This window comes from Pristiophorus japonicus, chromosome 26, assembly GCF_044704955.1.
Source record: "Pristiophorus japonicus isolate sPriJap1 chromosome 26, sPriJap1.hap1, whole genome shotgun sequence".
Lineage (NCBI taxonomy): Eukaryota > Metazoa > Chordata > Chondrichthyes > Pristiophoridae > Pristiophorus > Pristiophorus japonicus.
Genome location: NC_092002.1, coordinates 15,268,498 through 15,283,842, shown reverse-complemented (window position 1 = coordinate 15,283,842; position 15,345 = coordinate 15,268,498). Strand labels below are relative to the sequence as shown.

The 15,345-nt window shown below is 40.1% G+C and overlaps 1 protein-coding gene across 5 annotated transcripts in view; it reads left to right on the top strand.

Moving 5' to 3' along the window:
- LOC139239218 (ryanodine receptor 1-like) overlaps nt 1–15,345 on the top strand; it is a 506,468-nt gene that overhangs the window by 450,185 nt on the left and 40,938 nt on the right. For all 5 annotated transcript variants that reach the window (XM_070867899.1, XM_070867895.1, XM_070867896.1 and 2 more), the window contains 4 exons: nt 1,200–1,288; nt 2,085–2,213; nt 3,947–4,051; nt 13,178–13,259. In XM_070867899.1, the coding sequence (XP_070724000.1) occupies nt 1,200–1,288; nt 2,085–2,213; nt 3,947–4,051; nt 13,178–13,259 (405 nt within the window). The remainder of the gene's footprint in view (nt 1–1,199; nt 1,289–2,084; nt 2,214–3,946; nt 4,052–13,177; nt 13,260–15,345) is intronic.

Sequence of the window (15,345 nt, the reverse complement as noted above, 5' to 3'; positions counted from 1 at the left end):
GTGTAGACAAGGTTTTTCTGAGCGTACAAAAATCTACACTTACTCCATTCTAAGTTAGTTTGGAGTATGTTTTCACTGCCTAAACTTTCAAAACGGGCGTAAGTGGCCGGACACGCCCCCTTTTTAAAAAAAAAAAATCTGTTCCAAACTGAAACTGTTCTAACTGACTAGAACTGGAGCAAACTAAATGCCGAGAATTACAATTTCTAAGTCAATCCATTCTAAACCAGTTGCTCCAAAAAAAACAGGAGCAACTCAGGCCGAAACTTGGCCCCAATGTTTCTAAGGATAGTTCATTTATATAGTCTGTTAAGCGTCTATATTTTTTTCAACAACATTTTAAAGTTTCATCAAATATTTGATGAATCGGAAGTATACTGAGTTTAACAGTTAAACAATTTACACCGAAGCAGTATTTCTCAAATCCAAGCAGTAATAAACAGTGGATATTTGAAAATCAGTAAGCTTAAAGCATTGGTTTCCGACTTCTGAAGTTTCAGTCCTCCGTGGAACATTTCTGTCCAAATGCCGGTAAGAGCTACACCTGGTAGGAGTTCTGCCCTAGGAAACAACTGTGTCAGAGTTTATTGCTCGCCAGATTAATTAGGATTGACCAAATCATTATGAGCCTACTTCAGCCAGTTTTGTTCATTATACGTAAGAAGAGTGAAAAAATTGGAACGGTGAAGATTCATGGAACAAATAAATAACGAAGACTACTTTGCGCTATTAAATTATAGCAAAACTGCGGTGAGTAGGAATAATAGTTAAACCCAGTTGGGATTGTATCCCTGTCCCACTCCTCATCAAAATTGTTTTTCAGTTAGGTGCTGTGGTTCCTAGATTTTAATGTTAAATTAAATAATAGTTAAGAACACATGCCAGTAGATTATTTACCATATTTGTCCATGCTTATAAGAGCATATATGAGGGATCTGTACAAATAAGAACATGGCTGTCCATTTTTATTCCTATTTGCTGTTTAATATGTTAGTACTTGTAACAATTCTGGACAATGTAAAGTTGTTCTGTAGGTGTTGCTTGTGGTGCATTGACTAGAAAGCGGTGAATATTACTTTCAGTGCAGTAAAGTTAAAACGATATTCATAGCATCATTACAAATGCAAGAACCTAAGAGAAATGTTACTCTTTTCTTAAGGAAGAGCTAAGCTAACACTGAAAATGTATTTTAATTTCAGATTTCCAGAATTACCTGCGAACTCAAACAGGTAACACCACAACTATCAACATCATTATTTGCACTGTCGACTACCTGCTTCGTCTACAGGTACTAACTTTTCTTTTAACGTTTTGAAGTTCTGGGTGTTTGTATTTGCCTGAAGATTGTAATGAGGAAACTGTGTTATAGTCCACTCAATCTCAAGTCTGCTAAATATAGTGTATCCAAAGCAAGCGCTCTAGTCTGAACTCGTCCACGGCAAACGAGCCAAAGGCAGGCAGCAGAAACGTTACAAGGACACCCTCAAAGCCTCCCTGATAAAATGCGACATCCCCACTGACACCTGAGAGTCCCTGACCAAAGACCGCCCTAAGTGGAGGAAGTGCATTCGGGAGGGCGCTGAGCTCTTTGAGTATCGTCGCCGAGAGCATGCAGAAATGCAGGCAGCGGACGGAGCGTGCGGCAAACCAGGCTCCCCGCCCACACTTCCCTTCAACCACTATCTGTCCCACCTGTGACAGAGACTGTGGTTCCCGTATTGGACTGTACAGCCACATAAGAACTCATGCTAAGAGTGGAAGCAAGTCTTCCTCGATTCCAAGGGACTGCCTATGATGATGATGATGATGATATCATAGCAGGTACAACATACATGTCTGACTACAATATAATTGCAACTATGCATGTGTGCACAATGTAAAATAAAAAACTCAAGCCTGGAATCAGTAGTTTCTATTTTGAATCTTTAGAAAAGAGATTGTCGTTGTTGCAGATATATTCCTTCACTTTAAGGAAAGTCTGTCTCACATTCATAAAAAAGAGCGTAATTTATATTTGTAAAATAATGAGCTGTCTGGACTTCCCACGACACCGCCACTAATCCTGTTGTCTTTGTCTGGCCCAGGAATCTATTAGTGATTTCTATTGGTACTACTCTGGGAAAGATGTTGTTGATGAACAAGGGAAAAGGAACTTCTCCAAGGCCATGGCAGTAGCCAAACAAGTGTTTAACAGTCTTACTGAATATATTCAGGTAATAAAACATCAGTCGTCATCTTATTAAAATCTGTATCAGATCTTAACCTTAACCTTCTCTGGTCGAGGTAAAACTCTAGTTTCTCCTCGTAATGAAAGCCTCTCATCCTGCAATCGTCCTTGTAAAATTCTTCTGTATCATTGCCATTGGCGTCAAATGCTTTCAAAACCAACATGCCCAAAATGGGGGATACTATTTTAACATTACCTCTTTGTTTTTGTACTCTGTGCTGCTACTGATGTAGCCACAGACTCAGTTCCTCTCCCTGGCAACTGTCTGAGGCCGAACCAAAGCCGTTCGCAACCTTAGTATCGTATTTGACCCTGGGATGAACGTCCAACCATATATCCGCGCCATCACCAAGACCGCCTACTTCCACCTCCATAACATTGTCCAAATACCCCTCTCCTTCCTCAGCTCATCTGCTGCTGAATCCCTCATCCATGCCTTTGTTACCTCTAGACGTACCCTTCATTAACTTGAGCTTAAGCTCATCCAAAACTCGGCTGCCCATATCCTAACTCGCACCAAGTTCTATTCACACATCACTCCTGTGCTGTCTGACCTATGTTAACTCCCCCTCCAGCAACACCTCAATTTAAAAATTCTCATCCTTGTTTTCAAATCTCTCCATGGCCTCGCCCCTCCCTATCCCTGTAACCTCCTCCAGCTCTACGACCCTCCAAGACTCTGCACTTCTTCCAATTCTGGCCTCGTGCGCATCCCTGATTTAATGGCTCAACCATTGCCAGCTGTGCCTTCAGCTGCCTGGGCCCTAAAGTTCTGGAATTTGCTCCTTAAACCTTCACCACCTCTCTTTCCTCATTTTAAAACACTCCTTAAAACCTACCTCTTTGTGTAAGCTTTTGGTCTCCTGGCCTAATATCTCCTTCTGTGGCTCGGTGCCAAAATTTGTTTGGTGACACTCCTGGTGAATGAAGCGCCTTGAGATGTTTTACTATGTTAAAGGTGCTATAAAAATGCAAGTTGTTGTTGATAAAATCTAGCATTGCAATTATTTACAACTTTATCAACTTGTCTTTCCACTTTTAAAGATTTGTATATCTAAATTCCTAAATGTCCTGATTTTCTACTCCTTTAACATGTTTGCCTTATAGTATATTTCCATTCCTTATTCTTGATCACAAAGTGTATGGCCTCATATTTCTCGCATTAAATTTGATCTGGCATCTACCTGCCCAGCCTACTAACCTACGTTGTGCTATCTGAAACTTTTGATATTTTCCCTTGTGCCTGTGTCCAGATCACCTAGCAATGGTCCGATGACTGACTCTTGAGGGTCACCGCTCTTTACATCCCTCCAGTCTGGAAAATATTCATTAAGCACTACACTTTGTTTTCAGCCCTTTAGGCAACTTCCTAGCCATGCTGCAATATTCCCTTTAATAATGTGCCTTAATTTTAACAAGTCACCTATATGTACCTTATTAGACACTGTTTCAAAATTTATATATACAATGATCCACTGCGTTTTATTTTATAAAAACAATCCATTATTTCCTCAAATAACTCTTAATTATTTCAGACACAACATGCCTTTTACAAGTCGTTGCTAGCTGTCCATAAGTAACCCATGTCTCATTTCGAATATTTTAAACAAATAAGTTCTTACAATTTGATGAATACGTTAACGAAATACCTTGGCAGACTGAGAGCTCCATTCAAGTGCGTGTTTGATGTGAATTACGGTGTACCAAAATGTGTTACAGGGTCCATGCACTGGTAACCAGCAGAGCCTGGCTCACAGCAGGCTGTGGGATGCAGTTGTTGGCTTTCTCCATATCTTTGCTCACATGATGATGAAGCTTGCACAGGTAAGTAGGTTATTCCAATAGCAAATGAATGCAGATTTTTTGTCACCCTTTTCAAATCATTTATCTAAAATGTTATTCTGTTTATCTGTAATAATGTCCATTACACTGTACAAGAAGATGGAATAGTGCAGTGTATTAGAGCACAGTCTTGTCACCTTTCGGACCTTGGTTCAGCTCCAGTCCAGATGGTCGAGGTGAAGTTCTCTTCTGTAATGGTAGTTCAGGATCCTAGGTCAAGTCATTTTCAATAATTTCTCTGATCTGAATTGAGTATTCATGATTCCTTTCTTAATTCAAGTATGTAAAATAAATACACTAACATATTGAAGAATTTGAAGAAACAATTTCAGTAAGGTTATGGTCATCATAGCTCTGACTATTCGTCAAGACCATTTTGCCAGAAGGTGGTCCTCGCAGTATTAACACAAACTTTCTTGTGTTTTATTTTACCAATAGGCTTCTTGGTCATATATAAAAGAAACAGCTTCAATCCCCACAATTGACACTGTAAAGAGTCCTGTGATATCATAGTCAATGGCTGTTTAGCCTATATTTATCTAACACTGCAGTTGTTATAGCTAGCTTAGCTGTATTAGCAATGCGCGCTGCTTCTGACAGCAAATTCTAATGAGGCTGTTGAGTGAATGCTGAGCCAAAGACTATGAAATCACTAAAGATTAAAAGAGAATATTTCAACAATTAAGACCTTATAACATTCACAAATTTTGAGCAAATAGTCTATTTATAAATCTGATTTTAAGCTTCAGTTACGTTACACCTTTAGTTAAGAAAGGCATTGTATCTTGTTATGTGTGGAATCAACTATCCCTCCAGAAAAGTGGTAATGTCACCGAGTAATGGGCAGTAAGACAAAACTGCAATATCCTGTCTTGAAACTGGCCTTAAAAAGTGGCCTTTGTAGCCATTTTGCAGCTAATGAGTTGCAGGTTTTAAATAATCTTGGCCGCAGCTCCAAACTGTATGGCTGACCAGGCAAGGTGGAGAAAAACAAGTGAGTAAATGGTAAAGGCACAATAAGAAATAACGTAAAATAAGGAATAACATAGAGAATATAGTAGAAAGAATGGGGGAGAAAAAGAGATGACAGGAAACTCAAGACTACAAATAGCCGCTTTTTATTTCGGAAAGTGTATATTTTATTAATTAAGTAAGACAGTAATTACACTTCTCCCGAAATATCAATAATAGTTTTACTGTAATAGGTGATTCTTGAGCCTTGAAATGCATGAAGTAAACAATTACTGCCTAGAAATTTGACTCCGGTCTGAAATAGGACTGATCATCAGACGCCTCGTATAACGGCAGGATGATTCGATACCGCCACTGCCCGAGACGAATTTCTAGGCCTAAAATATCAGATGAGAAGTATGACATTTTCTGGAATGCCAGAGGTATAACGATGAGTATCAATAAAGGTTTAAATATTTTATCTGCAAGTGGTTTTGTTGTCCATTATTGCCACTGTTTTCATAGAACCAAGAATGCAGCACAGCATTTTTAAAGTATAAATATTGGTGATTTACTAGCATTTGTACATTGTTTTAATCTATTTAAATTATAATTTCTGAGGGAAAATGTGTCCTGAGAAGCTGTGTGGAATGCCATCATTGTTTGCCAAAGAATGTCTGTGGAAATACTGCTCCAGCAATGTTACCAGAGGTACTTCTGTGGAAATAGCCATGTGCCCAGAGCTACTCTACAAAAATACTCACAGTCCACTTGTCGTTTGAAATATTTGTTTCTGTAGAAATACTGTGTTTGGACAAAAGATTGCTTTAAAAGGAAAAATGTAGGGAAGATGAATGAATTTAAATCAGAAAGTGTCTAAATATCATTTTTATTCTGATGAATAACAGGTGCCTGATAATCGAGGATCCAGAAATAGCGTAAGAATTTTGTGTACTGCAGCTGCCATCTCATGCAAATTGTTTGCCATAAACGCTGTCATTGTAATTTTAATTTGGGCGCAAACCTCTGTAGTTTTCTTTTATTACCTGTTTCAGTGGAACATCAGGCTTAACTTTGGCTTTCTATCAAAATGCTCAAGTCGCTGTTGAATTTAAGCACTTTATTAAAAGTGGATTTAAGTTTCCTCAATATCCATTCACAAATCACAAGGGAAGGAAGATTCACCTGTTAAGCATCCATTTCAAGAACTGGGACTTTGCTTTTACCAGTATACTATATTTGAATAATTTTTTTAAAGTTTTTTTTTACTCTGAGTGCAGACCTGCCAAGATCGGGTTTTCTTACTGCAAGACCACTCTTAGACTTCACTGATGGGAAACTGCCCTACGCATTCTATGGTTGCTTCACTAAAAACAATGGGAATGACTGAAGGAACTGCCTACCACCTGTCCAAGATAATAATGCACAAAAACAAATTCACCATTATCTCAAAGGCACTTTCACATTATCTGGCTTCAAATGTTACCAAACATATCGCAAGAACAGATTAGCTCAACTAATGGCTGAGAAAGCAATAATTTGACTTTTTATTTAAAATATTCTTCATGTCTTTACATTTAACATGATTTCAATGATGAGTAAAATTTAATTTTTGGTATCCAAACATCCCTTTGGCAGTTTGCTTTATGTAAACAAGTATGAAATGGATGCAGAAATGGTGTGCTTTCTGTTCTCCAAAAATTTCACTCATCTAATAAACGGCTCACATGTAGTAATGAACTATTGCAGTTTATCGGACCATTTATGTTGTGCCTAATCTTGCTCACCACCCACTTGCTATACATTTCCTTTATCATCTTCTACCAGGAGTGCAAAACAGTTTAGGCCATCAGTACTGTTGATACTACTCAGCCAACAGAGGGGACATCTGTGCTGTTGAGATTTTTGCACTTCATCACTATTATTATAAACAGATAGGAGTATCGGGCAACCCAGGAACTAAACCACGAGCCATCTTGTATGGAGCCAGCACTATTACGTCTAGGCTATCGGGCTGATATGTTAACTGCGCAATTGCTTTGGTCTCTAACATACAAAAGGAATGATTATTTATATTATTGTGTATCTTCCATTTGCTCGATTCTATAATTTTGCTCTGTAAAATCCATTGTAAATCTTTGCATTAACCTTTAGTGTATCTATCATTTCAGAACATGAAATTAATGTCAGGTTTTTCAGTATATTGGAAGAATACGAATGGCATTTTATCACATTGTGATCCTAAGTTTACATCTGCTTTTTGTAATATTAATCATATTTCTTTTCAAATATTATTATTAGAAGGGATTGTGTCCTGAAAGTACTCAGGATTTACTGTGATGGCAAGCAAACAAACAGTCTAGTGTGATGCTATAAAACTGCAGTCTAACTGTTGTGTTTGCCTATAACCCATCACCCTACCTTTGTTTAATGCCTAATTGATTACACAAATATCTCGCCAGTGGTGACAGCTAAAGCTGATCTTTCACAAGATCAAAATCCCTCCAAATGTAACTCATGCTACCTTTTTTCACAAATCGGGATTCCCCGTCACTGGTGAGATATTCTATATATTTTGAGGGCGAATAATGCCTGGGATTCTCTTGTGTTTATTGTGAGTTTTATTTTCCACTTGTCTGAATTATCATTCCATAATTTTCACTCCCACAAAATAATTGTGTGGTGTTTTGGACTTCTCTTGTTGAATCTGAAAAGTATTTGCTGCCTGGTGCTTTGTGTGCCCGCAGTATTTTGATCTGCAGGATGTGTTTCATACACCTGTGAGCGAATCAATATATTTAGTATCCTTGAATCCTTTCATTGTTCCATAGCTGGCTGGTCTCCAAAAACGTTTTTATGTACAGTGGTTAACTGAGACAAATTTAGAATATTACACTTTTTTAAAAAAAAACAATGCGAAACTTGCTTGATTTCTTATACGAGCATGTTTTTTTTAATTAATAGAAATAAAACGATCTCAGAATGATGATTCACAGGCAGGATTATAGTGACGACACTCTGTACAGTGCTAGTGATTCTTTCCTGCACTGCTTGCAAATGACTGTTGATTGGATAGCCTGATGCAGTGCTACAGTTTTAGCTGATGCTCTTGGCTACTATGACCATCCTTCCCACCAGATTTTCCTGAGTGTGCTGGAAATTTCCCAATCGACACACTCGGGCTGGAACATGGCATGACTCCATTCCGCACCCCCTTTACACGCACAAATATAGTTCCCATCTGCTTCGGATGGTTGCTTCAGACACACTCCCCACACCCAACTGGGAGATACAGCAGGGCCCAAAACCCAGTGAGCATCCAGTGGAACAGACTTCTGCAACCTCTGCTGTCCAGTTAGTACCCTCAGTTATGAAAGTAATGAAATTAGCCCAATTAACAGCACACACTTAAGTCTGCATGATCGCCATACACGATATTAAATGTAATTGATTTTTGGTCTTCCAATTATGTTCTTAATATTCTAACAATAAAAAGAGACTGTCATCCAGTTAAGGTGGTTTACAGCTAGGCTCAAGTCCTAATTATTTGGCATTAAAAAAAAACAGTCCTCCTCTGCAGTACTCATACCATCTACCACATGGCAAGATTCCCAGAAATGTTCCTAGTGATGCATTGTTCTACAAGAGTAGTGAGCTTTAGACATTGTTTGTTTGTTTGTCATACAAAATAAATTTTCAATTTTAACCACCAATATAGATATATAGATATTACAAAGTGGATGCCTATTGTCTCTGGAATAAAATCAATAACAGAGATCTCTCCATTTCACTTGGCCCACAGTTTTTTTTGATTTAGATGGACTATTGAAATAGCTCACCCCAACACCATTGCTTCTTTGTCAGCTTGTTGTGGAGAGGTTCTCATTACAGTCACTTTACCTGACTGAGGAGAGCAAGTAAACTGGAACAGACTGGATTGAATGTGCACTATTCTATCATAGTACAACTTAATAAAGAGAGTAATACTTCAAACCGTGCCCCAAGAAAGGTGAAAGTAACGTGTAATTCTTTGTAATACGATTTATAGTCAGTATTTTGTTTACAATTTCAAATCCACATTCAATATTGCTTTGAAGTCATCATAAAACTTTCAGAATAGTTTACGAGGGCCTTTACATGGGTTACAATATCCCTTCGAAAGATGTGTATGCTTTATCGATCAAATCTCCGTGTCATTTTTGGAAAGTCTGGCTGACCTATAAACAGGGACTAGGCCATATCATTTCACCACGAACGCTGTAAAAAGGAAAGGTAATCATGTAACCTCAGGTATGATGTTGTTTTAATGTATAATATTTATTATTTGTTATCATGCAAAAAAGGAGCATTTTTGGATTAAAGCGCGGCACGAGGTAAGTTTTAAACATCAGCTTTTAAATTACATTTCTTATTGCATCAAAACCCAACCTCCCAAGATCCTTTTTTTTTTAAATGACGACGGTTTTAATTTAACAGTTTAGTTTTAGGGGCATTTTAAATAACAGAAAAACCAATGTCTGAAAATTCGTCATGTTAAAGTAGTGCTTTAATATTTGAGTGGAATTTGAATTGTTTTTCTTCTGTATGTGATCAAGGCAGCGAGGCAATTATCTTGCAAAACCGCTGCCTCAAAGAGCTACATCTCCCACCAATCAGAACAGGCACCAGGCGATGCTTCCTCAACGACCTGGTCTTCTAGCCCCTCTGTCTCTCCACTAAAGACTGTAAGCACTGCTCTGAGTGCTTCCAGGCACCAGCAATGGACTTCACGAGGATCAATCAATATGCTGTTCGCTGCTGAATCACAGATTAATGTGTCCTTTTTCAGCACGTGATAGTGCACAGAACATTCAGCACCTGCACACAACACCAGCTAGAGAGACGGTATTTTTGAGTTATGTGGTATTCTCCGAGATCACTATGCCATTGATGGCACTCGTTTTTCCACAAAAGTATCTTTCCACAGAAAGGGTTACTATTCTTGAACGTACTGATGATATGTGACCTCTGGCCAAAGAATGATGCAAGCGAAATCTCATATCATAGCAAGTGCTTTTGATGCATATTTGCTGAGAATCAAAGGCGATCCCTCCATGTTTAGAATAGAATGCAAAATTGGTCCTGAAAGATGTTACCTGCTCACAACTAACCTTTTTTAGAATAAAAAACGACTGCACTATATATGATGTTGAGCATTTGCTTTTGTTTATGTAGGTGTATAAAGGGAAGATTTTCCTTTGCCCTGCAGATGACATGACAGATGAAAAATAGACGGTGACCTGTTTTTCAAGACTCCTGGGCTTCCCCACAATGTAGTAGGTGCAGGTTCATTGCAGATATTTTAATGAAATAGGAGGGGCGTTTCCAGCCTGCTGCCTCATTTTCTAGGGAATTTGCTCAGTGAGCAAGTTTGGCATGGGATTGCCCTGAGAGCCAGTGGGAAGCCTGAAGACTTGGGAGCAAAGTAGCATTTTTACTCTTCCCCCATCGTGCCCCAGGACAACTTCTAGCACATGGAGCTTTTCGGATGTTGACCTCTAGCAGCAACAACAAGAGGGCCTGCACTCCCGACTTTCTCTCAGTTCTTTTTAAGCACAGTACCCAGGCAGAACCTGTCTTGGAGTCTGCCAATTGCCTGAGGGAGAAAAAATATGGGCAGCCCATCCTTTGTATCTGTCAGCCCCTGTAAGAAAATAATTATATCTTTGTATGTTATGCGCTCAGAAAAAGTAGTATCAGGCCCATATCTCCTGGCCACAGTTCTTAGTGGGCTCATGCCCTTAGTCCACACCCTTTCCTTTCCCCCTCCCCTACTTCTTAATTGGCTGTAAAGCACTTTGGGACTTTCTGTGGTCGTGAAAGGCACTATATAAATGCAAGTTCTTTCTTTCCTGAGAGAGGCAAAACCAAATATTTGTTGCCAATTCAGGAACTCATCGCTCTCCTCAAGGGTAATCAGGCAATTCACGTGTTTTTAATGTTGTGCTACTTTGATGTCCCCTTATGCTATGTGTATTAATCGTAAGTAATGTCTTATTGAAAGAAGTAGTCTTTCTGAGAACCTGCTCAGGAATCTGCTGGTTGTCTACCTCTGTGATACAGACCCAGATACAGGGTGCCAGCAGGAATTGCCTGTTTCATACCAGCTGTGGGGGGGTCTACGTGTGTAGGTGTGCTCCTCCTGTCACTTGCCCAGAAACATGTGCCCAAAGAGCTGGTGACAAATTGAGAGCCACCCACCTATGTCTATGCTTTTCTATGCACGTACTTTTGGAGACTGACTCTTGCCAGCAGCCACAGAGAAGATTATACTATAGGATCTCCGAATCCCCCTTTCATGATTAACAAATAACTGTCTGATTGATTTGCCAACACCAAGCCAGCACCCATTATTGGTGTTGAATGAGGCCAATGACTTCTTCACCAGTTGACACTTATGACGTACCCATTTTACTGGTAACCCTATCAAGTGTGAATCACAAGGCAATATGGTAAGGCCTTGGGCCATGCTGAGCCTCCACTCAACAGCAGCAAACCCTTCTTTAGTCATCACCTCTGCCCAATCCATGATTGGTGTGTTCCCGGCTTAAGCTCAGTCAGACTCTCCAAAATGTCATGGACTGGACCAGTGTCTTCTCGTATTATGTGGATGAGGCAAAGTGCTGAGATGAGCACTGTTGCCTTGCAGTACCAGATTCCTCCTTCTTGGTGAGGAAAAATATGTCACGTGATGAATACAAGGGCATGGTCTTGTTTATTGGTGCTGTAATGACGCTACGTTACATCTTGCAATGGAGCACAAATACAGCTTTCAAGTGGACGAAGGTTAAAATTATTTTGGCCACAAAACATTGCCATCTTTACCATGCCCCAGAACGTCTTTGACCTCCCAGCTCCTGATCTGCATGAGGTTTTCTTATAGTGGGTATGGTTTTTACTTGCTGAGTCTCACTTGTCATCCATAAATTGGTGACTGTTGAAGGACCCTATATTCTGCGAAGGAAAGTGCAGTGTGAGGTCATTGCTGATCATCCTCATTGCTTAGCATGCCACTTACCTTCAAGTCGGACACTAACTGTGGTAGGATTGACACAGCGGGAACAGTTTTGCATTCTCGTGCTCCCAGGGCATCCCACAGGTAGTGAACCCTCTTTTATTGGTCAGTTGGTCTGACTGATAGAGAACATACTGCAATTCCTTTGTGCTGTCACGATAATCTGATGGGTCTCTTTAGCGAACTAGCCTCTACTTGACCACTCTATTAACACTGCACAGCTGGACTGGCACAATGAGAATTATTTAAATGCATTTTTCACCTCCTGACTCAATTATTTCAGTGCTCTGCTATCCGACTTTCCACCTTCCGTTAACTTTAGCTCATCTAAATCTCTGCTGTCTGTAGCCTATCCCATATTCTTCCTGGCCAATTTCTTCCTCACCTCACCATGCCTTCAACTACTTGGGCCTACTTTCTAGAATTCCTACCCGAAATCTCTCCCTCTCCTCCTTAAAACTCACATTTTTCCCTACACTTCTCTGAAGCACCAATGAATGTTTTTTTCTTCTCCACGGTAAAGGCCTTATTGTGACAATGGGTGAGTGCTTCCGAGCATTATTGCAAGTGTGTTCTCGGCTGTGAGTTAGTTTGATGATCATCCGATTTTGCACAGTGCACTGAGTAGAATTGGGTGTTCCTGTGAGTGTACTTTTTGTTTAAAAGGAGCTAAATTTAACACAATCTCTACTCACTAAGAGGATATTAACCCCCATATTGTTTCCAAACATTTTTGTTGGTGTATCACTAGAATTCTTACCAGGAGGCAAACCATCATGAGTCACTATCTGAGATGTTGATCAGGCCTCAGTAACAGTTTTTCTGTGCCTGTTTTGTGTGTTTTTATTATTTTGAATGCTTAGTCCAGTGAAAGAAATTACTTACTCCCTCCCAACCAATTTAACAGATTCACTACCCAGGAGAGTTATTTTAATAAAGCTGCTTTGTCATTCCATCCAGTTCTCATTAGTGCCATAAAACATAACTAAATAATACTTTTCTTTTCTCATTCAGATGGAATGTTCATAATCTTTAATTTTATCTGGTGGTAAGATGACACTAGCATTGAAGTCCTTTCTTAACAGTGTTACATTTATTGACAGGATTCTAGCCAGATTGAATTGCTGAAGGAGCTCCTGGACTTGCAGAAGGACATGGTGGTGATGCTGCTCTCTTTACTGGAAGGTAAATGCAATGGTGCATTCAATGGGGAAAGGATGCTCAGATTATAAGAAAGCATAGAACAAGCTAAAATCCACTCACCCCAACAAGCCCTTGCTTGTACTATCTATCTTGAACTAACCACTCCCTCCATAACCAGACCTATATAGCAAGACAAGTTGTAACCCAAGACAAAAAATAAACTTGGAAATATTGCTCTGATCACCTTTGTATACAAAGTGATTAAGACATTGACTGCAGTCGATGCCATGTAATATCGTTTAGCAAGAAGACCATCTAGCCCACCTACCCCAGTATTCCCTTGGTGCATTTCCAAAAAGGTTGGCCAGAACCTGTCTATTTCCTTCTTGAAGCCCATTAAGATTTCTTGTTTCACCACCAGCTTTAGTAAAAAAAAAAAATCCTGCATTTCCTATTTTCTTTTATTGGCCATAATTTTTAAACACAATCCTCAGGGCCCAATTTTAACAGCCCCTCCCACCCCACTTGGCAGAAACCGGGCAGGGGCAGTTAAAATAATAAAAATCACATACCCCCTCCCAATCCTATTGCCTTCCTGCCATGTCCCGACATCAATTTTGCACAGGCAAGCAAGACACCCACAAGAAGGAAACCAGGTCATACTCAAGTTTGTAAATCGGGTCTCGTGATGTCATCGGGACCTGCTCTGCAATGTCAACCTGAGGCATGAGCCAGGGAGCAGTGCCAGGCAAACCTGTCAGGAGACCGACCCTAGGCCAGAAGAGGCCCAAAAGGTAAGTTTTAAAGTTCAGGGTTCCTTGTGGTTCAGGAGTGCTCCTCCGGTCTTCACAAGGAAGCCTTGGGCCTACCTTGCGCCGGCTACCCCTCTCCCGATCTTTGACAGATCCTTGGAGGGTAGCTAATGTAACCCCACTTTTTAAAAAAAGGAGGGGGAGAGAAAACCGGGAATTATAGACTGGTTAACCTGACATCAGTTGTGGGGAAAATGTTGGAATCAATTATTAAAGACGTAATAGCAGCGCATTTGGAAAGCAGTGACAGGATCGGTCCAAGTCAGCATGGATTTATGAAAGGGAAATCATGCTTGACAAATCTTCTAGAATTTTTTGAGGATGTAACTAGTAGAGTGGATAAGGGAGAACTAGTGGATGTGGTGTATTGGACTTTCAAAAGGCTTTTGACAAGGTCCCACACAAGAGATTAGTGTGCAAAATTAAAGCACAAGGTATTGGGAGTAATGTATTGACGTGGATAGAGAACTGGTTGGCAGACAGGAAGCAAAGAGTGGGAATAAACGGGCCCTTTTCAGAATGGCAGGCAGTGACTAGTGGGGTAGCGCAAGATTCAGTGCTGGGACCCCAGCTATTTACAATATATATTAATGATTTAGACGAAGGAATTGAATGTAATATCTCCAAGTTTGCAGATGTCACTAAGCTGGGTGGCAGTGTGAGCTGTAAGGAGGCTGCAGGGTGACTTGGACATGTGGGCAAATGCATGGCAGATGCAGTATAATGTGGATAAGTGTGAGGTTATCCACTTTGGTGGCAAAAACAGGAAGGCAGATTATCATCTGAATGGTGACAGATTAGTAAAAGGGGAGGTGCAACGAGACCTGGTTGTCATGGTACATCAGTCATTGAAAGTAGGCATGCAGGTACAACAGGCAGTAAAGAAAGCAAATGGCATGTTGGCCTTCATAGCGAGATGATTTGAGTATAGGAGCAGGGAGGTCTTGCTGCAGTTGTACAGGGCCTTGGTGAGACCACACCTTGAGTATTGTGTGCAGGTTTGGTCTCCTAATCTGAGGAAGTACATTCTTGCTATTGAGGGAGTGCAGCGAAGGTTCACCAAACTGATTCCCGGGATGGCAGGACTGACATATGAAAGGGAAATCATGTTTGACAAATTTGCTGAAGTTCTTTGAGGATATAAAGAGCAGGGTGGATAAGGGGGTGGTGTATTTGGATTTCCAGAAGGCATTCAATAAGGTGCCTCATAAAAGTTTACTGCACAAGATACAAGTTCACGGGGTTGGGGATAGTATATTAGCATGGATTGAAGATTGGCTAACTAACAGAAAACAGAGAGTTAGGATAAATGGTTC